The 25,771-nt window shown below is 30.4% G+C and overlaps 9 protein-coding genes across 10 annotated transcripts; 7 read left to right on the top strand and 2 right to left on the bottom strand.

Annotated features, from left to right (window-relative positions):
• The first annotated feature begins 989 nt into the window (after positions 1-989).
• On the top strand, positions 990-2,223 carry LOC145744826 (H/ACA ribonucleoprotein complex subunit 2-like protein). The gene is made up of 3 exons (XM_082562777.1): positions 990-1,245; positions 1,335-1,472; positions 1,764-2,223. Exons 1-3 carry the CDS (start codon positions 1,054-1,056, stop codon positions 1,887-1,889), a joined length of 456 nt encoding a protein of 151 aa, XP_082418903.1. The 5' UTR covers positions 990-1,053; the 3' UTR covers positions 1,890-2,223.
• Positions 2,224-2,269: 46 nt separating this feature from the next.
• Positions 2,270-4,430, bottom strand: LOC145744823 (uncharacterized). The gene is made up of 2 exons (XM_082562773.1): positions 4,310-4,430; positions 2,270-3,868 (listed from the first exon to the last, which is right to left on the bottom strand). The coding sequence occupies exons 1-2, from the start codon at positions 4,316-4,318 to the stop codon at positions 2,852-2,854; spliced, it is 1,026 nt and encodes a 341-aa protein (XP_082418899.1). The 5' UTR covers positions 4,319-4,430; the 3' UTR covers positions 2,270-2,851.
• Positions 4,431-5,133: 703 nt separating this feature from the next.
• On the top strand, positions 5,134-7,519 carry LOC145744819 (double-strand-break repair protein rad21 homolog). The gene has a single exon (XM_082562769.1). It carries the CDS (start codon positions 5,149-5,151, stop codon positions 7,111-7,113), a length of 1,965 nt encoding a protein of 654 aa, XP_082418895.1. The 5' UTR covers positions 5,134-5,148; the 3' UTR covers positions 7,114-7,519.
• A 77-nt stretch (positions 7,520-7,596) lies between these two features.
• LOC145744820 (malonyl-CoA decarboxylase, mitochondrial-like) lies at positions 7,597-10,162 on the top strand. Its single transcript, XM_082562770.1, has 5 exons — positions 7,597-8,142; positions 8,250-8,437; positions 8,499-8,604; positions 8,767-9,033; positions 9,553-10,162. The coding sequence occupies exons 1-5, from the start codon at positions 7,597-7,599 to the stop codon at positions 10,141-10,143; spliced, it is 1,698 nt and encodes a 565-aa protein (XP_082418896.1). The 3' UTR covers positions 10,144-10,162.
• A 156-nt stretch (positions 10,163-10,318) lies between these two features.
• Positions 10,319-14,374, bottom strand: LOC145744822 (ubiquitin-conjugating enzyme E2 U-like). The gene is made up of 7 exons (XM_082562772.1): positions 14,093-14,374; positions 13,883-13,999; positions 13,656-13,759; positions 13,295-13,421; positions 12,897-13,094; positions 12,502-12,717; positions 10,319-12,295 (listed from the first exon to the last, which is right to left on the bottom strand). The coding sequence occupies exons 1-7, from the start codon at positions 14,214-14,216 to the stop codon at positions 12,135-12,137; spliced, it is 1,047 nt and encodes a 348-aa protein (XP_082418898.1). The 5' UTR covers positions 14,217-14,374; the 3' UTR covers positions 10,319-12,134.
• A 595-nt stretch (positions 14,375-14,969) lies between these two features.
• Positions 14,970-16,409, top strand: LOC145745540 (carbohydrate sulfotransferase 1-like). The gene is made up of 4 exons (XM_082563645.1): positions 14,970-15,711; positions 15,782-15,890; positions 15,964-16,112; positions 16,190-16,409. The coding sequence occupies exons 1-4, from the start codon at positions 15,025-15,027 to the stop codon at positions 16,376-16,378; spliced, it is 1,134 nt and encodes a 377-aa protein (XP_082419771.1). The 5' UTR covers positions 14,970-15,024; the 3' UTR covers positions 16,379-16,409.
• Positions 16,410-16,713: 304 nt separating this feature from the next.
• LOC145745388 (uncharacterized) lies at positions 16,714-18,495 on the top strand. Its single transcript, XM_082563448.1, has 6 exons — positions 16,714-16,863; positions 16,942-17,081; positions 17,180-17,324; positions 17,381-17,601; positions 17,682-17,781; positions 17,950-18,495. The coding sequence occupies exons 1-6, from the start codon at positions 16,839-16,841 to the stop codon at positions 18,099-18,101; spliced, it is 783 nt and encodes a 260-aa protein (XP_082419574.1). The 5' UTR covers positions 16,714-16,838; the 3' UTR covers positions 18,102-18,495.
• A 111-nt stretch (positions 18,496-18,606) lies between these two features.
• On the top strand, positions 18,607-20,048 carry LOC145745389 (SH3 domain-binding glutamic acid-rich-like protein 3). The gene is made up of 3 exons (XM_082563449.1): positions 18,607-18,761; positions 18,842-19,012; positions 19,467-20,048. The coding sequence occupies exons 1-3, from the start codon at positions 18,705-18,707 to the stop codon at positions 19,530-19,532; spliced, it is 294 nt and encodes a 97-aa protein (XP_082419575.1). The 5' UTR covers positions 18,607-18,704; the 3' UTR covers positions 19,533-20,048.
• A 567-nt stretch (positions 20,049-20,615) lies between these two features.
• Positions 20,616-25,548, top strand: LOC145744564 (RING finger protein 11-like). Of its 2 annotated transcripts, none has more exons than XM_082562439.1 (3): positions 20,616-20,984; positions 23,654-23,826; positions 23,962-25,548. In XM_082562439.1, exons 1-3 carry the CDS (start codon positions 20,862-20,864, stop codon positions 24,149-24,151), a joined length of 486 nt encoding a protein of 161 aa, XP_082418565.1. In that variant the 5' UTR covers positions 20,616-20,861; the 3' UTR covers positions 24,152-25,548. The 2 variants fall into 2 exon arrangements, with proteins under 2 accessions (XP_082418565.1, XP_082418564.1); XM_082562438.1 differs by lacking the exon at positions 20,616-20,984 and adding an exon at positions 22,732-23,026.
• Positions 25,549-25,771: the final 223 nt, after the last annotated feature.

Raw genomic sequence — 25,771 nt, forward strand, 5'->3', positions numbered from 1 at the left:
AGTTGTATACGCCAAGCTTTTTTAACTTTAATATTTTTCTTTTAATTAATCTTCGAAGATTTTCTGAACAAGTGTTTTGTTCAGTTTACTTTTTTAGTCACGTCTGCTATTTTGTTCGACCAGTTTAGATTTGTATTACAACCGCAAAGCCAAAGTTAAACATTAACTGTTTTAATGCCCTAGTATTTAGATGTCTTGAAAGTATTTCTAATATATATAAGTATCAAATCCTATTTAAATTTTTTATTTCTGTATAGGCAGTAAAACCAAAAAATATTAAATTTATTTAGTAAAATATAACTGTTCTATGTAGCCTACTTTATTTGTTTTATGAATTCTTGAATATTTTTTATATTTCTTTTTTATTACGTCATTTTTAGTTAAGTGGGTTAAGCATTTCTCAATACTACCCATGCTTAGTCACAGTGAATTTAAAAACTTTCTAAGAAGGTTGAAATCATTTTTGTCAATATTGCGGATATATTTCATTAACCTAATATTTATAATTAAATATTTTTTATTTAACATTATTAAACAAGACATTTGAATACAAAAGAAAGCTTGATATGTTATTTCCCAATATAATTAACTTAAAGAAACGTTTTTACTCGTAACTAGTTTCTGTTTTTTAAATTTTAAATCAAAAACGTTTGTAATTTTTTTTTATTTTTTATAGTGTAATAAATGGTTTTATATATTACAAAAGTAGTAACAAATTTTATTAATACCTAAAAATATAAAATTACAAAGTTGTAACTTGTCGCATAAACATCGTAATATTTCTGGAAAATGTTTTAGAAATAATTTTATTTTTGGAAACCCTGCCCTCGTGTTTGGAAGAAATTTTTTTTGCAAATGTGAAACGATTAACAATAAAATTGTAGCAAACTTTCACGTTAAAATTAAGGTTTTTAGGCCATAAATTATCTATATATTTATATAAAAGCATAGTATAGTTGTGCTTAATGATTTCTTTTATTTTTAGAAATAAATTTACCACCCTTTAACTGCATTAACAGATTAACGTAATCAGATAAAATAAATAAATCTAGAATGGGGAAAACAAAAAATGATTCGATCGCAGATGAATCTGTTGTTCAAGAGGATAAAAAATCGTATGAAGAGTTATTAAAATACCTAAATCCGATCGCAAAACCATTAGCTTCTAAAAAACTTACCAAGAAAGTTTACAGATGTATTAAAAAAGCGTCGAAACAGAAATCTCTAAGAAGAGGTGTAAAGGAGGTAAAAATATTAATAATTAACGAACAATAAAATTATTTTAGTTTAAAATTTAATAAACTTGTTTTCAAATTTTTCATATTTTATTTTAGGTTCAAAAATATTTAAAGAAGGGAGAAAAGGGTTTCGTTGTTTTTGCTGGGGACACTCGGCCAATTGAAGTAATGTGCCATATTCCTATAATGTGCGAAGATGCAGACATTCCATATTGTTATACACCAGCTAAACAAGTAATTCAATGTTATGTTTACTTTATAGCATTATATTCTTCTAATCTTAAAAATAGGGCAGTGTGCATTTCTAATTTTCTTTGTTTTACAAAATTTGCTCATAAATTGTGCATATTTTATTTTTTTTTATTTTTAAACAATGTATTTTTTATAGCGGTATTTTTATTTTTTTAGCGGTATTTTTATTTTTAAACAATCTTTTTTGTGTAGCTTTTGTATATAATATGAAAAATTTGTGTTCATTAGCATTTTTTTTTTTTTTTTGGTGGTAAAATCTGTGTTTCTTTTTAGGATCTTGGTGGAGCTAGCGGTTCAAAGCGGCCTGCTTGCTGCATGTTGGTCAAAACTCATTCTGATTATGAAGATACATTTAATGAATGCATGGATCTCGTTAAAAAGCTACCACCTCCATATTGAACAAATACTCAAAACATTGCTGGGTAACTTATCAGCATTTTTTGTACGATTTGAAAACGTTAAAACTTATTTTCATTATATATAGCCGGGATATTCCAAATTTGTCCTGTTATTTTGAAACACTTTTCGGGTGGTGAAAAGTTGTGATTTTTTACATAAATCTTTTTTAATTCCTAAAAGCTGATAATATTTTTTGTTACTTAAACTTTTATTGTGCATTATTAAATGCAGGCCTTCACTGCCATTTTACTCTTATATTAATTGGTGTTTAACAGTGGTTTCACTACATCCAAAATTTGTAGGAATAATTTAAATAAAACCCCATTTATTTTCAGCCATTTTGTTGACTGTTATCAGACAATTGAACTTTTTTGTTAGCAACTGTGTAACTACTGTTATTTATTCACAAGTGACAATAGACAATGTCAATACCAACAACAACCAAGCATTAAAACTGTACACAGTGATAACATATTTACAAAATGCAACAATTTGTACAAATAACAGGTTTTAAATCACATTTCAATTGAGGTAATGGTATGAAAGTCTCTGGTATAACAATCACCAGCTTAGTTCATTTAGTTGCAAAAGGGCAAGCTGCAAGAACAAAACAAGCTTTTAAATTCCACTTAAATTTTTTTTTAGTAATATATTTAAAGAAAAATTAAAAATTATGCTAAAAATGAAAAATTAAAAAAAAGCTTTTTAAGCAAAACAGGGCGAAGCACAATTATTTACAAAAAACAATTTAAACACTTTTAGCTATTAAAAAACGTATTATCCCTTTAAAAGGAGTTATTTTTATGTTAAAAAATCAGATTAAAAAGTTGTGTTATGTTAGCACCTTTAAATATTATACAATAAAACATGATTGTCAGAACTTTATACAAATAACGGAACCCAAAACTTATTGTTATGCCAGAATTTATCAAAAGAGACACCTATGTACATTATCATACTGTTTAACAACTTAAAACTATCGTCTTAATATCATTAGCAGGGATTTTAGCGTCTTCAGTTTCACCAACTATCCTAAAAGCAATATCTTTGTTGTAAGGCAAAGTCACCGTGCCTGTCGTTTCTCTTGTAAACCAACCAGTTCCATCTCGTTTGTACATTGTCACGGAAACAGTAGGAGCGTAACCGACAACGGCCCAAAAAGTAGCGGTGGTTGCATTTCTTTGGTGTCCAAATGCCAGCTCCTCCACTTCTTTTCGGTTGATGCTTAATTCTGTGCATCCCTTGAAGTCCCCGATCAATCTTCTTCCTCCGTTTAGGTCCAGGATGTCCCAGGTGCCAATCTGACCCAATGCACATCGCACCTGATCCATTTGTGTGTATGAAAGTTGTCCTCGGAAAAAGTACGGAATAAGTGGGTCAGTTAATATCATCGTGTAAGAGCGAGTAAATGACGAAATGAACTCCCTTAAATTTTCTTCCAAAATCACGGCGGAATCTGCTTTTATGCTGTCATCTACTTCACAAGTTTTGTTCATTAAAATCACTTTTACAATAAATTTATTTTCGGTTAAGCATATTCCAGCTCTTAGTAAATGATTTCGAAGAATGTTTGCTTTTTGTTTGGTTTCTGCCACGGGGTTAATGTACTGTATTTGTTTAAATTTTGACTCTCCAAGGCTTTTGTGTTGTTCCCAATGTTTCGAGTCCTCGCATGCCGTAATCTTACCGCCCCAGTTTTTAATTTCCAAACAATATATCCCGTATCCAGTCACAACAAGAAGGTCAATCTCATGTCGCCGAGTTTGAAATTGATCGGGAACACGAAGTGCTCGGAACATGTCACTACTTGCCACACCACCTACTGTCCTCAACAACTCCTGGACTTTCTCTTCCGCTTGTCTTCCTGCAATCCGATGTTCATCATCAATGTGTGGGACAGGACTGGATGCCTGTTGGGCTTGGATTAATCGACTCGCGATGCCAAGCATAGCATGAGCTCCTTTAGCAGCGATTACAACCTGAGCAAATACAAATCTTAATTATAAGTTCTTAATTACTAAATGTTAGATTTTTTGTAGGTTTTGTTTTTTTAACTAAGATTTTTATGTAACTTGGTAAAGGTTAAATCAGTTCAGAATTGTTACGATCTTGTGGAATTAAATTTTTTATTTTTTTAAGTACAGGTACAGAAGTAACTATGGTCTAAAAGTACAATTTCGTACGGGAATTAATCTATTTAGAAAAACAATAAACTGTCTTTGTTTAATCTTTAGTTTTGTTAATGCAAAAAGTCTGCTATCTAACGTAACAAAGGGTATGTATAGGCCAATTTTTGTAAGCCAAAATATTTTAAATCCTACGTTTTTGTTCATAAAACAAGAAACTGGTTAATTAAAAAGCGTAAAATACAGTTTATTTAGGTTTAAAAGCATGAAACTGAAATAATATGGATAACTTACGTGAACCATTAAACAGGTAACTCTTTTTTCTTTAACAAAATCTTAATCACGTCTTTAAAATTGCGAAAATTTCTGTAATAACAATTTGTTGTTTACGTGTATCAGCTGTCCTTTGTTTACATTTATCACGTGACCTAAAAACACAACAAAGAAAGATTTGGCCACGTCAAGCGCTATTTTAGATAAAGTGTTTCTACAAAAATGGTCCTACAAATACCAACCTTACATATTGACTTTTTTGTTTATTTTTAACTGTTAAAAGTAAAAGTTTTATATAGTTATTTGTTGTAATATTTTTATGTTTTTTTTTTTATTTCCCGCGTAAATAAACAAAATTTATTTTTGTTTAAAATTTGAACAGGTTTCCAATAAATCTTACAAATTTTGTTGATATTATAAATTAGATAATATAAACTTGTGAAAGCTTTTTTACTAAACATTAATTAATTAAGACTAATTAATAATAACAGATATGGGAATACCTAAACAATTAAATTAAGCTTGTCAAATTTAAAAAAAAAATTTAAGCCTAATTATAATTACCTTTAAAGTTAAATATTTAAGTTCAAAATAATGTCAATTAAGGTTTTATTATCTTTTATTGTATAAACGTACTATTTTTTTAATTGATATTAATTATCTTTCAAAATTTTTTTTTTATTTTCTTACAATAGATTTAAAATTATTGGAAACACTAATGTCATCATCTTATTTCGCTTTTTGAAAACTTTCCGAGGGAATTGCGATCTGACGTCGACCATTACAAATACTGTAAAACAGGATTGTTTTTTTTATTAATCGTCTTAAATTGTTTATTTTTAATAGGTTAGACTGCAGAGATGTTTTACGCACAGTTTGTGCTAAGCAAACGCGGCCCGTTGGCCAAAATTTGGCTAGCGGCGCACTGGGATAAAAAATTAACGAAAGCTCATATTTTTGAAACCGATTTGGAAGACAGCGTTGAAAATATTATAAGTCCGCAAGTTAAAATTGCACTTCGTACATCTGGTCATCTTTTGTTGGGTGTGGTTCGGATTTACAATAGAAAAGCAAAGTATTTGTTAGCTGACTGCAATGAAGCGTTTGTCAAAATCAAAATGGCGTTTAGGCCCGGGGTTGTGGATTTACCAGAAGAGAATAGAGAAGCACAGCATAATCAAATTTATCTTGTCGATGAATTCCACCCGTTTGATGTGCCTCTGCCTGACATCTCAGACTTTGATATGAGTCGACATCAGACTCTGAATCAATCAAGAATTGACGAAATCACAATGCCAGAGGAGGTTCCAACTACTCTGTGCTTGGATGAGGGATTCGGAGGTGACATGCTTGGATATGAGGAAAAGGATGTTACAGAGAATTTCACTTCTGAAGATTTTCAAAACATGTTTTACAAAGATGACGGAGATGGTGAAAGAGGAGAAGGTTTAAAAATGTTGGGTGATAACATGGGTTTAGGAGAAGGAGACGACAATGAACTTCTTGGAAGAAATTTCTTGCAAGGAAATGGATTATTTGGGGAAGTACCAAAAGGTGGTTTATTTGGGGATCCTCTTAAATCTAATGTTTTGGAGAAGGATTCCACAGAAATGGAGGTTGACCGTGATAACAATCAAATTATTTCGTTTGAGCCTGCTACACCCCCTGTTGTTGAGGATCTTAATCAAACCAAGGAACAAGAATCAGTGTTGATGCCTCAAATCATTGATACTTTTAATAAAACTCCAACGAACGAGCAACCTGAACCTGCTTTGGACACAACCCTTGTGCAAAATCCAAACGAAACTTTGGTGAATGAAGATCAAACCACGCTGATTGCAAATACAGAAGAAGCATTTGTTCTTGGGCCTCTAGATGTTACCGGAGTACGGGATCTCAGAATACGACGGAAACGAAAACTTATCGTGGACCACATGATTGAATTGGATGGGCAGACAATGCGAGAGCAGTTGAAGGATTTTAAAGATATAATCACCACAATGGATATGGCCCCTCCTACCAAGAGGTTAATGCAATGGAAAGAGTTTGGTGGGGTGGACAAGTTATTTTCAAGACCCTGCAAAACAGTTGGAGAATTTCCAATGAAGTTTTTCACCTCAAACTTACACACTGTTGTACCAGAAGACTTGCACACCCTGCCTGAAATGGAACTACAGAAGAATTACAAAGATCAGTCGACTGTTGATATTTCCATGGTTTCAAATGAGGTTCCAAGAGATGAAGTAAATCAAAATAGCATGCTTCACAGAGAACCGAATGTTTCCCACTCGATTCTACAAGGAAAAGACCCCTCAATGCATCAGCTTAATGCATCTGGTTATGCTTCTGATGATAATGCTGAACCATATAGCGTAGGACCGCAAAGTGTGGAATCAAATTTTGAGGATCCAGAAATGATGTTACAAGCCAACCCACTTCCAAATGATTCAATCATGTCTGCCTTAGATGTCAATGCACCAGAAATATCTGGTTTACAAGAACCAGATAGCATTGGAAACCTTTTTCCAACAGGTAGTCCTAGTGCGGAAGACAATGAAAACCAAGCATATGCTGATGATGTAGATGATCTAAGGTGGAACAAGAGGACGCAACATCTTCTTCGATCCTTACAGCGCTCATTTAAGCATGAGCATGAGGTTTCGTTCTTTAAAATGACCGATGGTTTAAACAAAAAACAAGCTGTCTCGAAATTTTATTCACTTCTGGTGTTGGCAAAACAGGAAGCTACCAACCTAAGACAGTTTCAAACTTTTGGAGATGTTTCAGTGCAAAAAGGACCTAAATTTGATGCAATACTTATGTGATTGAACTAATAATGAACATTTTGTATTTGGGCAATCTGCCTATTGCATAAAAGAATGGTAACTGGTGATATTGTGGTATGGAACTGAGACGTGCCATGTATATACATATTTTGTATTTTTTTTAAAAAATACAGATTCAGATACTTTATTTTTTAATGGGTATGTTTTATTGTAAAGGGTTATTCAAAGTGAGATAAGGGACCTTTTTTACCAGTTGTGATTTTTTTTGTACCATGTTTAAAATGTAGCCTATTAAACATTAAATTGTAACAATTTTTAAAGTTTTACTTCATTTTTTTGTTTTTCATTTGACGTTTTTTTTTACTGTTTTAGTAATATAAAACAATGAAATATCTTTTTGTTAGTTTTTCATGTTTTTAGAGGGCCAATAGCACATAAAAATTTGACCTAACAAGACAATAACCCTGCCTAGTCATTTAATTCGCATTGCTTATAAGTAGAAATGTCATTGATATAAATATTATGATGTTTTATATATTTTTGTACAAAAAAAATGTTGTTAATTTCTTTAATAACCCATTTGTTAAATTGTTTTTTTTTCATTTTATTAGAATGTTGTTTTCTAAAATAAACAGGTTTATTTTAATAACTAATAGGTGTTATGTGTTAAAACCTATTGGAGTAAACAAGAAATTCAGCGTCACCAACTGTTGTATTCCAAGAGTATTAAATTCTAGTGTTACAACATTAAGTTCTGGCTTAATCATACCCTATAAGCGCATACATGATACCAGTCGTATGAATTATGTAAATCTTCTCAGTGAAAACGAAAATAAAATTCAGAAATCCTTAAAAAAATGTCTGGATGATGCAGTTGGTAAAGATGGTGTCACCCACCAAGCATTACTGGTTTCAGATGAGACCATTAACCAATTTTGTAGCAACTACAGAATGCTGAATGATGACGAAAAACAGAAAACATTGTTGCTGGTTTGTAAACAGTATGGGGTTAAACATTCTGCTGTAGGTGAAGCTTGCAATTGGTTTGAAAAGAATAATAATTCAAATGTAAGAATTTCAATTTTACAAATTTCTAGTGGACATTTTCAATGTTACACAATCTTATTTATGTATTTAAAAGCATTATGCAAGTTTAATAGCATTGTATTCAACAGCGTGATGAGTTAACTCTTTTACAAGCGGAGGACAGGCTAAGAATAAAGTTGCATCCAATGTATATTCACCTATTTATGTTGATCGGAAGGTTGGAAAATGGAGTAAAATTTCTAACAGACTTTCGATTTGATGTGCTCAATGCAATAAGTGAATCTAAAAATGATTTGTCCACAAGTACGATGCTAAGGTAAGTTTACAAAAAAATGCTAGCTAATTAAGCACAAGATAACTTTTTTTAATTTATGTAGAGATTTTTCAAATCATTTAAAAAACACCTTGGCAGTTTGGTTTAGTGTTGGTCTGTTGCAAAGAAGACAAATAAATTGGCAAACTTCTGCAGATATTTTGGAAAAGGTTTGTTTATTTTCATATAATACACAAGAAAAAAAATTGTTTTGTTATAATCATTAATATATTTATTATAATCTGATGAAAAAAAATTTTTTTAAACCATTTGTTTACTTTTATTTTAATTGATGACGATCACCGTTTTTTCTTATTTTGTTTCTGGTTTAGATTGCCCGAAATGAAGCAGTGCATCGTGTTGTAAGTTGGTTGGATTTAAGGCACAGGCTTGGAGCCAACCGCAGATGTTATGCATTTTTTCATAGCAGTATGCCGAGAGAGCCTTTAGTAATATTACATGTTGCTTTAACTAATGAAATTTCAAGCAATATTACTGATATCATGGATAGAGAAGGCATAGAAACAAAGACAGAATCTAGCAATGACAAAAAGGCTGCAATATTTTATTCTATCACCTCAACTCAAAAGGGCCTACAGGTATATATTTTAAATTGTTTTTTTTTTTTTAGAGATGTTGATATAGTAAATAACTATCATGTTTTATTACAAGATTAATATGGTTAAATCTTGCTCTAATATGTTAACCATTTTTCAAAAATATAATTTAAAAATTTGAGTTAAAATATAAAAATAATTGTTATAATTTACTTTTTTTTGTATATATCTTTATCTTCGATGTGGGAAAGTCGAATGCGCGACTTAAACATAGAGTAACATAAGTTACTCCGACCCAGTCTCGAGTTGCCTGTGCCAGTTTGGGATATTACAGAGACTATAATTGCCCGGTAATTATGCTGCTGATTAAGTGCTGGTTCAGCAGGAGTTCATACCGTTTATAGCGCCTTACTCAAGGGCGCTACTGCATGAGAGCAGTGGTAATTGAACCCACGACCTCATGTGTGGTGTAGCAAGAGTTCTTACCACTACACCACGCTGCCGGTTATTTTTATAACATAGCTTATTAAAGACACTTAAATTTTTTTTCTGGCTTTCTAGGGAATAGAGTTTGGAGTTCATATGATAAGAGGAGTAGTTCAAGAATTGAGCAATGAATTTCCTAATCTCAATCAGTTTTCAAGTTTGTCTCCGATCCCCAAATTTCGAACCTGGCTACTAGAAAACATCAGCTCAAACTTAAAACAAAAAGAAGCAAAGCCAACATTTTCACAGACTGAAATTTCAGCAATGTCAAAATGTTTTGGAATATCGGAAAAACATGTAGTAAATCATATTGCGCATACTTTACAGGATCGGAGTTGGATGAAAAATGAAGAGGTAGCGACCGTTTTAAAGCCAATTTTGATTCGATCTTGCGCACAATTTCTGTGCAACACAAAAAGAAGAGGTTACGCCTTCGACCCAGTTGCAAACTTTCATTTGCACAATGGCGCCACCCTATGGCGTATAAATTGGATGGCTGATCCGTCACTTAAGGGAAACATGGAGTCCTGTGGCATGATGGCCAATTACAGATATTATCTAAATAATGTCGAGGAAAATAGCAAGCAATATATCTTGAAAAAAACTGTTTTTGTTTCACCTAATGTTACCAGTTTGCTAGAACAGAATATAAAAAATAAACTTTAAAATCGTTAAGTATTAATCATGTTTAATATATAGTACATGGTGTTGTGTAATCATATAGACCTATGCAACTTATTTATTGTCCTTTTATTGGAATTTGTGTAATACTGTGTTAAATTAATTGTGTTTGGTGTAAGGTATAGTGCATGCTTATTTTTTTACCTATAATTTGGGCAATTTTAAAGTTTTTTATTGAAATAATGGTCAAAAAAATTTTTGATTTCTGTAACTACATTTCAATTTAAACTATTAGTTATTAAAAAATAATTATATTTAATTTTCTAGAAACCTTAGAAAAAATGGAAATATCAGCTCATGCATTAGGTATTAGGGTAATTGTTAATAATATTTGTAAGTATCTTTCATTGGTGGAGTTACTGCAAATTGAAGAAGTTTGCAAACTATGGCAAAACAGTGTCCATCAAACCTTATCTCAGAGAAAAGACTCTTTAATTTTAGTTTCACAAAATGAAACTTTTGCAAGTTTAGAGAATGTTAATTCGAACCAGTCAACATTAAGAAGTGTTGCCAAAGAAAAAGCAATAGAAAAAGTCTTCTTAACTTTTTTAAAATGGCGAAATAAATGGATGGTTTTGCCCGAAACTGTGTTTTTAATTTGCACTTCATTTAGTACCAACTTTTTAACTTCAAAAGTAATAAAAAATAAACTGTTTTTAAGAATTCAAAGCACTCTTCCTTATTCTTGTAGGTTAATTCTTGTGATGAATCTAGCTCCTGATGAACACAATGTGTCAGATGATGAACATCTATTTTGGCTGAATAGTTGGGCACTAGCACCTACTGTACAACTATCCTCAGTGCTTTTCACTTGTTCAAAGTTTAAGACTAGCAAAACAAAAGGAAACCTTCTAAAAGAACTTGACTGCCTTTTGGAACAACAAACCAATCTTAAACTGTGTTTGGTTTTTCTTCATGTCACAAACCAAAGAGAATATTCGTGGTCGAGCGACATTCTATTACCGAAAATGAACAAAAATGTGTGTAAAAAAATGGGAGCTTGTGTTTTTGGTGCATTTGTAGCTGATCGAACTTCTATTGGTAACATCATCTCTGAAAATCCTGAAGCATGTGATACACCGCCATGTCAAACCAACGCAGAGTTTGATTTCCTTAGTTATATGTTTTGCGGGGAAAATATTTCGGTTTCTTCAGTTGTTTTGCAGTGTAGGTCATTCCAAGATAGAACAGAACCGAAAGAAGAGTTTGAAAAGCGAATAAATAATAAATTGTCCCGCCTTAAGCAATCTGTTGGTGCCAAGAAAGTTTTGTTAAAATTTTGCGTGTCATGTTGTAGCCAAAAAGGAATTACAAAAACAATTGAAAGAAAAGTTGGCGACAAATTGGTTAAATATTCTCTAATTGAAGCTGCGTTTAATGATGCTTTTCCAAATTTGCCGACATTTAACCTTATTGGTGGTGGTGAGATAGGTTTGGATTACAATTTAGTTGGAGAACAAGAATTAAATGATGATTCTCTTGATCGACAATTTTGCTCGATTTTTGCTGTGGTTTCATACTAAATTGATTGCTTACGACACAAAAAAAATCATGTACATATATTTTTTTGTATGTAACTTTATCCTTATTGTGGAAAGGTCGACTTTACAGCCTAAAACATAGAGTAACAACTGTTACCCTGATTCAGTCTTGCGTTGCCTCTGGCAGTTTGGAATAAATTATAATTGCCCAATAAGCTGCGCTGGCCGCTGGCACTACAGCATGAGAGCATATTGGATTAAACCCAGTTCCTCTTGTATTGTGGAGAAAGTGTTTTGACAACTACATCGCTAGTATATACAAACAAACACAAAGAAAAATTCTAAAATGTTGAACAAAATAGTCTAATATGGCTGTGTAGGATCAAGTTTGTTTTAAGTTAATAAGTAACTGACATCCACAAATACATAAAATTTTGTTTTTATATTATAAGTGGACACCAGACCAGTTTTACATTGAATAGAGATCAAAATAGTTCACACAGCTTCTTCATTCAGACTTCCTGACCAAGCAACTAAATCTTCGGCTTCAAGTTCCCATGCTTCTGGTTTTGTGCTGTGTGTTTTAACCCCAGTATTTGCAACGGAAACACTGGTAATGTCGGTCATTGATGTGGTAGGAGCAGAATGTCTCTTTTCTGGACGAAAACAATTCAAAAAATTTGTTTGGGTTTAAAGGTTATGTTATATAGTGTTTAATATCTTTTTGTTTTATACTATAAGTATATTAGTATATTTATTTTTTCCTATGTTCTTTCTATCATTTTGTTCCTGGTATAATTATTTTTTATTACAAATAACACTCCAAAAAATTGTAATTATTTTAAATATCCTTTTTCTTTACCTTCACTGTCTTCGATTGTTCTGTTCATATAAAGTTGTTTCATTGCGGAAATTCGTTCCATTTTTTTCTGGCGCAGTGAGTTTGTATTTGAATTATTTTTATGAGGAGGAGACTTGATTCGATTTAATCTGATGCTCGAGGCAGGAGTGTAGGATCGAGGAAAATCAGGATTCCAAAGTTGAAGATCTATATCACTTCGCTGTTCCGGTTCTACATCTAAAAACAGTTTTATTTATTTCAACTTTTAATTTAAATCTATAACAAAATATACGGGGTATAGGCAACAATATACTGCTGTTAAGTTAACTTATACATTTGTTATTTAAATATGCTTTAAAGATGGAGCTATAGGCATCAATAGTAAAGTTTAATATTTGTTAGAAAAACTAATTTACATCTTGAGACTGGTTTTGTTGTCCCGACTTCCACCCAAGCTTTGTGATATACATCAAAAGAAACTTGTTTTGCTTTTGATATAAGATTTATTGTAGAAGCAGATTTTTCTTCAGTTTTAGGTGTGATATATTGAATAGTTGATGGCATTTCGTTAAGTATTGATGGTAAATGAGCTAATACACGATTGTCTAAAACTTCTATTTAAATATAAAAACAACAAATTGTTTAAGGTAATTACTTTAAACCAGTACTGATAATATGCCTAAAATATAACTTGGCAATGCACAAACAGGTTACATTAGTTGGTGGGTGAATAACACATAAATAACTTAATTTTTGTATGAAAAAAATGGCATGTTATTTTTGTGAAATAAGCATTTTATAACATAAGAAATACCTTGAAGACGTAAACTTTCATTAGCGCATTGCTTGACCATTTTCTCATATTCATTTGGATCATCTTGAAGCATTGAAGCTGCTTCTGTATTAACTACATCATTTAAAATTGGGTGCGACAAAAGTGTCTATAAAAGAATACATATCATTTAAAATGTAATACTTCACACTATACAAATTTTTAACATAGTTTTAAATCTAATGGATCTAACTTTCATTCAACTAAAAAAACTAATCTGTTATTTAGTTGCCTACACAAATTTATAAAAACCTTAAAAAAGGCCTAGCTAAACTCATATAATATTAGTCATTGGCTAATAAAGGAGAAGTAGCAAAAAATATTTATTAGAAAGTTAATAAACCTGTATAGTAAGAAGAATATTTGTCAAAGTTAAAACTTGTTGATCACCAACAGGGCAATTAATATCTCGAAAGTTAATGCAAAGTTTTCCACTTTCTGGGTGCACTGTAATATAAAAATTAAGTTGATGACAATAAATAATTAACTCATATTTAAATTATACGCTATTAATATGGTTTAAACCCCTATTTAACTACAAATAATTTGCAGCGTTTAAAGTTATCTTACCATTAGGGTGAAAGGGAATTGTATTAAATACAACATTTGGTCCATCTTCATCAAAGTGTTCAGAAAATTTTAATGTTGCATGAAAAATTCCATTCTGCCATGAACTACCCTTAAGACCTATTAAAATTGACAAGATTTAAAAAGTTTTTTAACTACTGTGTTGCGTTTAAAATAACTTAAACACAAACCCCTTTATTAATTTATGTTTACCTGAGATATTAACAAAAAAATATAAAGGTTTTTGATGAACTTTTTCCAACGAAATTCCATACAATGGCTTTCGTTGTAGTTCATTAAACTCGTCATCTAGAAGTAACACAGCCCGACAATGCATTTTAAATCTTTTAATTATAAACAATGCGTCAGATTTTATGTTGAACTGGACTTCTAGGGTGCCCGGGCGTTTTTTAGGACCTCATAATCTGATTTTCAAATCGAAACCAAATTATTTGTCCATAAACAAAGAGTTAAACAGTTTTAAAATAGTGTATACCTGCTAAACAAAGCTTACTTTTAGCACCGATACATATTATAGAATATGAATGATATAAATTATTATTAAATGCGAGAATTTAAGCTAAATATAAAAAAAAATCCGGCAAAAAAGTGTTTTGTTTTGGCGTCTACAGTTACCAGGTTACGTCACATATGGGGAAGAGTTATAACAGCAAACGGCAAACAATATGTGTCACGACTTTTCCAAATTAAGAAGAAGTTACAACAGCGACTTTCTTAAAGTTGCAATTAAAAATATATAAATAAAATATTAAATTAAATCCGTTATTGGTATTTTTATTTACTGTTTTTTATTTAATTGCCAAAGTCTAAAAAATACGTAAAAACATTATACGCATTGCCCCCGGCAATCACTTTAGTAAAAAGCCACAAAAAGAGAATAATTACTTGAAATTTAGTTTTTAAACAGTTGTTTAAATAGTTTTAACTCTTTTATATGTTTTATTGAAAATACCTAAATTAAAAGAGTATTAGAAAGTTTTATTAAATGATGTTACAGATATAACTTAAGGAAAGTTTTATCTAAATAGTTTTTAAAAAGGTTATTGAAACGTTTATTTAGCTCGTATGTTTAATTTTTAGTGTAGACATTTGTTAAGGGGTTTGTTTGGTACTAAAAATTTTCAATGATTGGGTCCAAATGTCGTTTACTTTTTAAAACATTATGGATATTGCAAACTTGTTTTATATTTGTGATAATTTACACAAGTTATGTGTTAGTTACTTGGACCTACACAAAAAGAACTCAAAACAGGGTAATACCAGACCAAATCCGACAAACAATTGTCATTTTATTCACAAATAAGCGGTCTGGATCTACATTTTTAGGCGAACTGTTCAATTCAAATCTAAATGCGTTTTACATGTTCGAGCCACTTTTTCCTTTTACTAGAAATTGCGATGAGTTGAAACTAGAACGCGTGGCTGCACTTAAACAACTTGTCAACTGCAATTTTACAGATTTGCATGGAATTTACCAAAGAACGTTTCAAATTACAGAACATTCAGATCAATTTGCCAAGTGCATGAAAAACAATATATGTTTCGTAGATCGACAATCACCATTAATAGCTAAATATAATAAACATTGTTTACAAAACAATGCGTCTAGAAACTGTGGATTGCCATTAATCGAAAATATTCTATCTTCACTCTGTTCTTCAACGCCGTTGGTTGTGTTTAAAATACTTCGAATTTGCGAAATGAAAACTTTGCTAGAATTCTTTGAGAACATGGAATCCCAATCAGTATTATCAATCAAAATTGTCCATTTAATTCGCGATCCAAGAGCAATACTAACATCCAGGTTAAAGGTAAGTAAGTTTCTTTACTAGGTACCTTGCTTGTATATTATTTAACTTAAGCACAATAATTGGTTTTTAGATACCAGAAGACGATACTGGCCAAGCTAACAACAAACTTAGTTTTGCAGCAAAAGATTTGTGTTCACGGTTGCTAGACAACACGAAGTTTGCCAACATGTATTGGAAAAGTAAGTTATAAGTTGTATTACTATCATCATAACTATACTATTTTTAAGTAACGCAACTTATTATTCTTTTTAGATGACAAAATATCTACTTCGTACTTACGTAAGCGCCATGAGGATATAACAACTTGGCCTTTTAAAGTTAGTCAAGAAATTTATGATTTTATTGGACAAAAAATACCAATCGAAGTAAACAACACTATTAAAAATGCCATGACAAGCGAGGTACATTTTTAACGTTTATTTATTGTCTAAAAGTTTTTTTTTTATTTTAAGCAAATGTTGTGTTTTAATTTTTGAAGGTTGGGCTTCGTGATCCATTTGCGATAACACGTAGGTCAAATGAAGTTTTAAACAAGTGGAGGCACGAGTTGTCTCTTGAACAAGTCAAAATAATTCAGGAACAATGTAGTGACGTCATGGACACTTTTGGTTACGTTAAAGTAGATTCACTTAAAGATTTAAAAGACGAAAATATGCAGCTTTGGTGAAAGAAACTGTAACGTTTTTGTGTATGTTTTTTAATTTAAAATTGTATTATTTATTTAAGCTAATTTTTGTTAGCATTTTCATAATAAATTTTATTAATTTGGCAAAATAAAATTCCTATTTAAATGAACAAAAAAAATAAAAATGATTTTGTTTACGAAATTTTTACATAGTATTGAAGTAGATTTACTAATTTAGCTAATTATTATGAATGAGATTCGTAAAGGTAATTAAAATGATTTGAATTCTTGTTTTGTTGTTTTTTGATTAATTTTTAAGTACAACACAATAGTAGGTGCTCATTTTGGCAACCACTTAAAAATGATAGCAAAAACACTTAAAAAATACTCTACGGGATATAATAAGTTTGATGAATGATTTAACCCTTGTTCAACGTAATGGTGGGTTGTTTTTGCGGTTATTTTGGTTTAGAACGATGTCAGCTATTATCACATTATTAAAATGAGCAGACATAAAGTTCGAACAGGTAATGTAATTACTAGAAATTTGTTAAAAAGAAAGATTTTTGAAAATACTAAGATTTAAATCTATGTTATTTGTGTAGAAATTTCAAATCATCACAACCACCGTTCAGATAAATCACGAACAAATATGAAGAATTTTGAGACTGGAAAGCGTTTGTTATTATTTTGTGGAACTGTAGCAGTTTTATCCTTTATTCTTAACATTGTAGCGTTTGTTGTAGTAAGTACTTAACTAATTGAAATATTTTAACCTATTTTTACAAACAAAATGTATGCATATAAAGGCTTGGAGTTTAAGTACTTATTTTTTATATTTAGTTGTTTAATTTACAAGCTCATACCGAGAACAAATTTAGCAAGATTTCTGACCGTTTAAACCGCAATCAAAAAGATAATTCACGACAAACTACAAATACTGCGAATAATTCAAATAAGCAACAACTCCAGCTACAAGAGCAAATAGGTACGTTGTTTTTATATAAATTTAGTAATTGATTTGTAATACAAATATGCTTGCAGATGACTTAAAGAGAAGACTAAATAATGCAAATACCGAAAGAAAAAAATTGTCGGATGATATTGATAATGCGGAAGAAAGAGCGATTGGGGCAGAAAAGCGGATAAATTCCGCTTGGAGGAAAGGTTGTCCACAACATGGGCTTTCAAATGGGACGTTTTGTTACGTGATAAATCCACGTCGTGAAAATTATACAACTGCGCTAGAAAGTTGTGAAACTGAGGTATTGAACATAAGACGTAATAAATAACAAGCTAGAATAATAGCGTGTTTTTTTAAATTTTTTTATTTGTTTTTGAACAGGGAGGAATCTTAACGATAATACAAAATAAAAAGTTGCTGGGGATTATAACAGATAACTTTTCAGCTGGGCCGTTCTTTGTTGATGCCCATTTTAGTGATGGTATGTAGTTTTTTGTAAAAATTTTTTTAACTAATAGCTTATACGATAAAATGCTATTTTTTGCAAAATTTTACTTCTTAAAAGTAGTCTATTGATTTACAAAAAATATTGTTAATTTGGCCTTTATAAATAACTAAACTCACTTGCAATTAAACAAAGACTGTGTAGGTTATTGGAAAACAAGTTTTGGGCAAGTTTTAGACCATTTTTCATGGCTAGCTAATGAAAGAGGTACCGAAGGAGATTGTGTATACGGATACAGAAATGGTTACACCCGTTGGCATTGCCATGCTCATTTGCCATATCTTTGCTTGTTTTAAACAAATATATATATTATTTTTAGATGTGTTTTTTATTTAAAATTAATAATATTGTTGTTAATTAATATTTTTAACAGCAAGTATTATATCGAAAAAATATATAAAATGACAAAGTCAGTCATGCGGGGCAGATTTCTCTGCAAAACAAAATGAAGTGTTTGTGCTACTGGGCGTATTTGCTTGAAAGTTTTGTTTGCTTTTGTATTTACACTTTCAGGCTTTACAGTCGATTTAGTTGTTTGTTTTTGTCATTAAAATGCACTGAACTATATGTAATACCGGTGCGTGTAATTTAACTGGTTAAAAGACGGTTAATCTACTGTTAGTCAGTTAGTTAGACCAAAGACAGAAGAAAGATTTCGTCGTTTCGTTATTTTTTTTTATTACAGACTGACAGACACAAAAATAAAAAGAAAGTTTAAGGGGTTGGCATGTTTACATTACTTCAGAATAATTTAATAGTATAAAACAATAATTCTGAAGTTGACTGTACACAATAATTGTTTATATGTATTCTTTTTCTTGTTCTTTAATTTAATAAGTATTACAGCTTATAGGTCAGTAGGTTGGTTTCTTATTCAGTTAGTTGCTAATTCATTAAAGATGTCTTGTGACAGTAATATCAATGTGTATTATTCTTCAATTTCAAGCAGCTTAAAAGTAAGTATATATACTGGTTAATTTAAATATACATATTATTTTTTGGGTGTAAAAATTCAACTTGAAACTATACTTTTTAGATCAAGAAATGCCAGCAACATGTGGAGTCAATCTTATCGGGTAAAGATTACAATGCAAAGTTTCTTGATCTTGCTTCTGGTGAGCATGGAACGATATCCGACCTAAGGGGGAAATGTGGGAAGGAAACTGCCATGCCTCCGCAAATATTTAATGGTGACACCTACTGTGGAGTAAGTAGGCTTAATTATTATTATTTTTTTTGTATATATCTTTATCTTCGATGTGGGAAAGTCGAATGCGCTACTTAAACATAGAGTAACATCAGTTACTACGACCCAGTCTCAATGTGCCTGTGGCAGTTTGGGATAGTATAGATTCTAATTGCCCGATAATTATGCTGCTGATTGAGTGTTGGCTCAGCAGGAGTTCATAATGTTTATAGCGCCTTACTCAAGGGCGCTACAGCATGAGATCAGTGGGGATTGAACCCAAGACCTCATGTGTGGTGTAGCAAGTGTTCTTACCGCTACACCATGCTGCCAGTTGATTAATACATGTATAATTTTATGTAATCTAAATCTAAGACCATTGTGGTCATTCGATTTTCAAGACGTTCAATACTTGAATGGATTTATATAAGATCCTTCACAATAATTAATTTATTATTTGTTTAATGTTTATTAGGATTATGAGGAATTTGCATTAGCTGTTGAGGATAAGGAACTTAAAAGTTTTTTAAAAATGGAATAAGGTTTAGATTGACATATACACTATCATTTTCTACCTTTTATTACAACGCTTGGCCACTGCAATCTTTTAAGCCTTTTTGAGTGTCCAAAATATATTATACAATTTTGTTCTATTTTAGATGTTGTTTATTGTTGTAGGGATAATAATTGCTCAAATTTTTGCTTCCAACAAGTTTTATAGCAAGAATTATATCTAATGCAGTGTTTTAATTCTAGTTCATTTTTGTCCTGGTAATTATATTATTTTATCTAGCTGCCCAAGTGTTAAATTTAGTTTCATTTTTGTTTTATAAAATTCTAACTATTGTTAATTCTATGTATAAGAAGTTATTTGTAAAATTTAAGTTAAAGCATATTTAAATTGTTTGTTTTGTAAATTAAAATGCATATCATTTTGGCTAACTTTTTTATGATTTTAAAGGGTAAAAATGTGTTCTGTAACTACTTCAACATTTAATTAAAAGAATGTATTTTATGTTAATTAGCATGAATAAAACAAAACACAACATAAATATATATTAAAATAATTGTTTTATTTTCTTTTACATGTTTTGTATTCTTAAGAAGCAGATAAGGTTAATATTGCCATAAATTTAAGGGGCAATTTATTAAAAATTAACCAAGTTTTTAGCAAATATTTACCAGATTGCAACATTTATTGTGGTTCAAGTCTGCTTAAAAATGCAAAATCAATAGTTGAATAGTTACGTTAATATTTACATAAAAACTTTCGTTTTACATATACCGGGTATTGGAAATTTACTTTTTGTTTTATAATAAATTTATTTATGATGTTTAAACAGTTCTTTTCAGAAAAATTAAAAAAAATGAATTTGTTTAAAAAGAAAGGGCCAAAAGTGAACGCTAAGTTTTAAAGTTTACCCATTTCAGATCTAAAAAATCTTATATTATTAAGTCTATTAAATTTAGTAACTATATACTTATATTAAATTTGCCTTTGTAATTTTTTTTATTATAATTTAGTATCAGGAAAATAGCCTTGCCATTGTTATTATTTTCATTGACTAATTTGCTCAACTTAGCTATAACTTTTGTCGTGAAACATTATTTTACAACAGCTGTTTCGAACTAAACAATAAACTAACAACTCGTGTTGGTCATTGTTATTGTTTGTAAAGAAGGAAACGCAATAAACTTTGTAATATGCTAAGCAATGGTTCCGTATAGTAGTTAGCATTGCTTTTTTATGTTAACGTATACGTAGTGACGACGCTTTTCTTTTGACAAACTACAAACTGACGGTGACGAAGTTTCGTATTTTTTTCATTTGAAATCCTGGGCTGCTTGGAGCATTTACAAATTTCGTAAAATGGGTAACTGTTTTGGAACGGACACTGTTGAAGATGATAGCATATCGCTGTTACAGGAGAATGAATATGAAGATGATCATCAGCTGCCACCACCTGCATACCAGGATGTACCACAACAACAGGTAAAAACTTTTAAAATAATTTTGTAGAATAAAACTAAATAATAAACTGACAAATTTATGTGGTAAATTGTGTATGACCATGTGTTGGTAAATCGGGAGGAGTTTTAAATATATACAGATATTAAACAGTTGAAGTAAAATAATTTTAAATATTTTATTAATAAGTTTATGAGTTTAGTGTAAAAATGTTGTGCAAATAATTTTAGAACATTGTTATAAATAAGTGCTTACTATTTTAACTGGACTAAGCGAACAATTGCACTATTTGGTGTATATGATCATACAGATAAATTTAGTTTATTGTTTTAAGTTTGGTAGGGTGATAAAGTTTGGGTTTTTCACGAAAAAGGATTAAAAAATTTTTTTTCAAGATCAAAATAGAAGTTTGGGTTTTTCACGAAAAAGGTTTTATATTGAAAAAAAAAATTTAAATATTGAAAAAAAATATTCATAAATATGAGTTTTATGCGATAACTATTTCCATATAGAGTATAATAATCTAGTTTTGTATACTTGTATATTAGCAATCATTTGCAGATACATATTATGTTAAACCTTGAAATATGTACATTAAACAGTTTTCTTATAAAAATTCCACACTTGAATTTATTGGTAAAATGAATTAGGTTTTATTTCTAATATACCAGTGCCATAGATCTAGCTGTGAATAATAAATTATTTTATCTAACTGACAATTGTGCTTAAATTTTAGCAGCATCTTTCATATGGATTGGTTGAAGAAATAAAACTGGTTTAAGGTAGTTTTGTAGGATTTAATTTTATTACAAAAACATAAGTAGGTAAATTTGTTATTGATTTTGCTTATGAATGTTTGTTCAAAGCATTGTAATTAGTCAAGTTCACTAATTTAATGGAAATACCTCATTAGTAGGTTAATACGGCTACGGAATTATTATTACGACTTGCGCCACTTCTTATGACGCGTTCTCTCGCCTCTCCTTTTTCTCCAGAAACCTCTCTTGCGAAACGAAACGAGCGACGCGCACAAAGGAACAAGTAACAAGTCAGCTGACCGCAATGTTATCGCTTCAGCGCTTCGTTCTGTCTTTGAGCGATTTATTTTTCGTGTTCAAGGGCAGTCAGCTCGTCTATAATAGTCCACAAAAAGTTAATTGACTATTTAGTGTATTGCGCAAGGTTTAAAAGTCTGGTTTTCTGGTATTTAACAGTCAAAATCCGCAAAAAAACTTGTAGGTTTAAACGTAAGAAATAAAACTTCGAAATCTTGAGATTTTTTGTAAAGTTATGGCGAAAAACGTGTTTTAATTATTTAGTTCATTTCCTGTTTGAGTATAACGCTAGATATTGCGTATTGGAATTAGTCATAGAGTTAATTTACTAGCTTGTTATTATTTAGCGACTCGCATGTCAAACCAATTAAAATATGATGACGTAATTTGTTTGTTTACTAAAAACATTTCGTGTGTTCTAAATCTGATAAATGATTAACCTATGAGCTACATGTAGTTATGTAGTTTAAATTTCTTTACTTTAAGTGTCTTATATTAGGGGAACAAGATAGAAAAACTTATAAAGTTGGTAAACAATGTTTAGAGTTAATTATTTTGGTTTAGTTGGTGTGTCAACAAGTTTAGTCATGAGATGTCCATTATTTAAATGTTTAATAATGACACAGCAATATTAGTTGCATTGTAAACATTAAATAACTATCAAACTACTGTATAAAAAGGGAACTATATATAACGAAGCTTTATCATTTAGAGTTTAGGTTTTAACTTTTTTAGGAACTTTGTTGTTAATATTTAGTAAATTACGTTAATATAATGGGTAATGAAATGGGTACACAGTCTGCATATGGCTCAGACACTAGTAGCACACATTCTGACAGTATGTACGCAATAAGCACTAACCGAGAAATACTAGCACCATCAGTACCACATCATTCTGGTCACAGAACCAAACATCATTCAAGATCAAGAGTTAAACTTATTCCAATATCTGGAAGTCCCAACACAACTCTTAGTAGTTCTCTACCTAATATACCTGTTCATAGAAATAGTGTAAGTGGTTATAAATTATGGTAATTAAAGTATTATGAGTGATAGTTAATTTAATTAATACAAACATTATCCTAGGTATAATTGTAATATTAATTAACCTGGTTTTTGACCAATTTTATATTAAGTCATTTTTATTATTAATGTACTTATATTGGAATTAATTCTCGAGTTATTAATGTACTTATATTGGAATTAATTCTCAGTTTTTAATCTTTTTGCGAATGTACAACACCAAAATCAATATCTAATCTACTATCTAGACTTACCAGTGCTTTAACAGAATTTAATTAACATTACCCAGTTTTAAAAGCAATTGTGTTTTTAATGAAAGAATTTTAAGGGCAGATTGAGTTTAGATATTAAATCAGAACAACAAAATCTTTAGCAGTGTTTACTTAAGTAAAGTTTACCATGCAAATATTGAGTCAGCAGATCTTATTTTATAAATTAACCACATAGGCGTCATACACTTACAACATATTTATTTTATGGGGTCGTTTAAAATGACCTTGCTTTTATTATGGGGTCCAAGGATTCAAGAATATTAAGTTTCAAACCTGTTTTTATTGGTCTTAAAGTCAAGTGAACCCTTTTACACTTATTGATTTAGAATTATTATTTTTTCAGCCTGATTCGCAACCCAATTCCACCGTTTACCATTTAAGTCCGGGGCAATCATGTACAGCAGATGAACTAACTGAAGAAGAACAAATTAAAGTGGCACAGAGAATGGGCCTCATTCAACATTTGCCTAGAAACACTTGGGACGACAGTCAAATCAACAACAAGAAAGTCAGAGAGTAAGTTTTAAACCAAAGTTTATAAATACAATTCCATACAAACTCTAGCAAAATGCTATGGTATTTTTGGTACACATCGTTGGTTGCCTGTTAAAAATTCTTAAATTACCAGTTCTTTATATTATGCTAACATAGATGCTGTATCTGCATGATTGACTTCGACCAGGGGGAACCAATTCGTTATTTACCTTGTATGCATTATTACCATTTGGACTGTATAGATGATTGGTTAATGCGATCTTTTACTTGCCCTACTTGCATGGAACCGGTTGATGCTGCCCTTCTTTCGACCTACGGTAGTCAAAACTTTGACACACTTAGCTAGTATGTGTTGAACTTCTCTAAAGACTTCGCTGCCATTAAATTTGATTTAAAAACCACAAATATTTTATTGTTTTGTGTTGAAGTTGGTTTTGAAAGGCCTGCTTTCAAAATCTTCTTTATTTTTTTTGTTTTTGGGTCAGTAAGTACATTTTAGGTGCTGTTATGTTGTTGCATTTTTTGAAGTGTGGAATATCATTGCTTAAAAACAATTTGACAATCTTACTCTACAATAAGCTTAAATATTTATCAGAAATCAACAACATGAAGTAGAAAAAAAAGTAAAAAAAACATATGAACGTTCATGGTAACATATTTTTGCAATCTGTGGTAAAGAACACACAACTTAAATTATTAAATGAACCAGGACTCCTTTAGTCGTCCTGGATAAGCACTGTAGTTTGTTGTTTTTTGTGCAAATGCTGTCTGTCTGTTTCTCGCACTTACCTACTCTATCTTAAGCAGGCACGCTCATTTTCTGGCTAATGCGCTTTTGTTAATTGTACAATACAGCTATGTCGTTTTTTTTTGCTGTTTAGCCATTATAGGATAAAACACACAAAATATACCTTTAGAATATTGTGGTATTGGTTAAAATATACAATTTTCTACCATTCCCATAAATGTTGGTCACTTAAAAATAGCCAAGCAGTTACCTTCAATATTTTACAAGTAATAATAGTTGTTTATTTTTTTTTTCATTTGTAAAATTTGCTAATTTTTATTTATTTTTAAAAACAATTAAATTCAGATTTAAACATTGCAATCATTCAGTTGCACTTCGTTATTCTCCACAAACTCTTGCTTTAAACACGTGACAACTGCTTAATATTTATAGTATTTTGCTTCTTATAGGTTTATATTTAAAATATATATAAATAAATTTGGATTTTAATAGAACAAAAGTTAAAAAAAGAGTTTTAAAAAAAACTTTTCGATTCGTATTAAAATGATCAAAATCTCTTGCCAAATATTATTAATGTTTTACGATAAAACAGTTCGTTATTAATAAACAAAAAACCAGCTTATTTTATGTATTGGGATTGTTATATGCTGATGTCGGTTTCGTTGCGGTCGGGTGTTATGTGTAGGTAATTAATGTTTAGTTGCTTGGCTTGCTTATTCAGCGGTTGATATGTTTATGTTTCAGCAATTTTTGAAACATGATATTTTTAATTGGTTACATAATATGGAAAATTGTTTACTGTAAAATCATTGTTAAAAATACAGTTGGCACTGCTGGCAGCGCTAAGTTATTAAAAATTAATATTCAAAATACTTTTAAAATTATTTTGCGTGTTTTTAAATACTAGTTTTTCCAAAATATTCATTTAAACGATTTTTTGTTATGTCTTGCTTGATGTGATGTAAAAATATAATAAAATCTGTTTTTTAAATTAACTTAAAAAGTATTTTTATGTAAAAATTGGTCTAAATTTTATCCAAAAATTAGTAAAATTAAATGTAGTTAAATTAGTGGATTTTTAATATTATTATTAAAAAAGCCCAGTATTTTCGTTGTTATCAATTATTATTTGCTAGAATGAGTATATCTATTTAAAGTGAAACTAAATAACACTATAATAGTGCTGTGTTATTATTTGTATTGTTATGTAATGTGAAT

The sequence above is a fragment of the Corella eumyota genome, chromosome 3 (genome assembly GCF_963082875.1).
Source record: "Corella eumyota chromosome 3, kaCorEumy4.1, whole genome shotgun sequence".
Classification (NCBI taxonomy): Eukaryota; Metazoa; Chordata; class Ascidiacea; order Phlebobranchia; family Corellidae; genus Corella; species Corella eumyota.

What these genes read in the sequence shown, in the direction of transcription:
- LOC145744826 (XM_082562777.1), top strand. Translation starts at nt 1,054, where the DNA reads ATGGGGAAAACAAAAAATGATTCGATCGCAGATGAATCTGTTGTTCAA. An exon ending in TAAGAAGAGGTGTAAAGGAG is followed by an intron (nt 1,246 to 1,334) that starts GTAAAAATATTA and finishes ATTTTATTTTAG; the next exon opens with GTTCAAAAATATTTAAAGAA. An exon ending in GTTATACACCAGCTAAACAA is followed by an intron (nt 1,473 to 1,763) that starts GTAATTCAATGT and finishes GTTTCTTTTTAG; the next exon opens with GATCTTGGTGGAGCTAGCGG.
- LOC145744819 (XM_082562769.1), top strand. Translation starts at nt 5,149, where the DNA reads ATGTTTTACGCACAGTTTGTGCTAAGCAAACGCGGCCCGTTGGCCAAA.
- LOC145744820 (XM_082562770.1), top strand. Translation starts at nt 7,597, where the DNA reads ATGATGTTTTATATATTTTTGTACAAAAAAAATGTTGTTAATTTCTTT. An exon ending in AAAAGAATAATAATTCAAAT is followed by an intron (nt 8,143 to 8,249) that starts GTAAGAATTTCA and finishes TGTATTCAACAG; the next exon opens with CGTGATGAGTTAACTCTTTT. An exon ending in CAACTCAAAAGGGCCTACAG is followed by an intron (nt 9,034 to 9,552) that starts GTATATATTTTA and finishes CTGGCTTTCTAG; the next exon opens with GGAATAGAGTTTGGAGTTCA.
- LOC145744822 (XM_082562772.1), bottom strand. Translation starts at nt 14,216, where the DNA reads ATGCATTGTCGGGCTGTGTTACTTCTAGATGACGAGTTTAATGAACTA. An exon ending in AATTCCCTTTCACCCTAATG is followed by an intron (nt 13,760 to 13,882) that starts GTAAGATAACTT and finishes TTTATATTACAG; the next exon opens with TGCACCCAGAAAGTGGAAAA. An exon ending in AACAATCGAAGACAGTGAAG is followed by an intron (nt 12,296 to 12,501) that starts GTAAAGAAAAAG and finishes GTTTTCGTCCAG; the next exon opens with AAAAGAGACATTCTGCTCCT.
- LOC145745540 (XM_082563645.1), top strand. Translation starts at nt 15,025, where the DNA reads ATGATTGGGTCCAAATGTCGTTTACTTTTTAAAACATTATGGATATTG. An exon ending in TGCCAACATGTATTGGAAAA is followed by an intron (nt 15,891 to 15,963) that starts GTAAGTTATAAG and finishes TATTCTTTTTAG; the next exon opens with ATGACAAAATATCTACTTCG. An exon ending in AAAATGCCATGACAAGCGAG is followed by an intron (nt 16,113 to 16,189) that starts GTACATTTTTAA and finishes TAATTTTTGAAG; the next exon opens with GTTGGGCTTCGTGATCCATT.
- LOC145745388 (XM_082563448.1), top strand. Translation starts at nt 16,839, where the DNA reads ATGAGCAGACATAAAGTTCGAACAG. An exon ending in CAGACATAAAGTTCGAACAG is followed by an intron (nt 16,864 to 16,941) that starts GTAATGTAATTA and finishes TTATTTGTGTAG; the next exon opens with AAATTTCAAATCATCACAAC. An exon ending in TAGAAAGTTGTGAAACTGAG is followed by an intron (nt 17,602 to 17,681) that starts GTATTGAACATA and finishes GTTTTTGAACAG; the next exon opens with GGAGGAATCTTAACGATAAT.
- LOC145745389 (XM_082563449.1), top strand. Translation starts at nt 18,705, where the DNA reads ATGTCTTGTGACAGTAATATCAATGTGTATTATTCTTCAATTTCAAGC. An exon ending in CAATTTCAAGCAGCTTAAAA is followed by an intron (nt 18,762 to 18,841) that starts GTAAGTATATAT and finishes TATACTTTTTAG; the next exon opens with ATCAAGAAATGCCAGCAACA. An exon ending in ATGGTGACACCTACTGTGGA is followed by an intron (nt 19,013 to 19,466) that starts GTAAGTAGGCTT and finishes AATGTTTATTAG; the next exon opens with GATTATGAGGAATTTGCATT.
- LOC145744564 (XM_082562438.1), top strand. Translation starts at nt 22,790, where the DNA reads ATGGGTAATGAAATGGGTACACAGTCTGCATATGGCTCAGACACTAGT. An exon ending in TACCTGTTCATAGAAATAGT is followed by an intron (nt 23,027 to 23,653) that starts GTAAGTGGTTAT and finishes TTATTTTTTCAG; the next exon opens with CCTGATTCGCAACCCAATTC. An exon ending in AACAACAAGAAAGTCAGAGA is followed by an intron (nt 23,827 to 23,961) that starts GTAAGTTTTAAA and finishes ATGCTAACATAG; the next exon opens with ATGCTGTATCTGCATGATTG.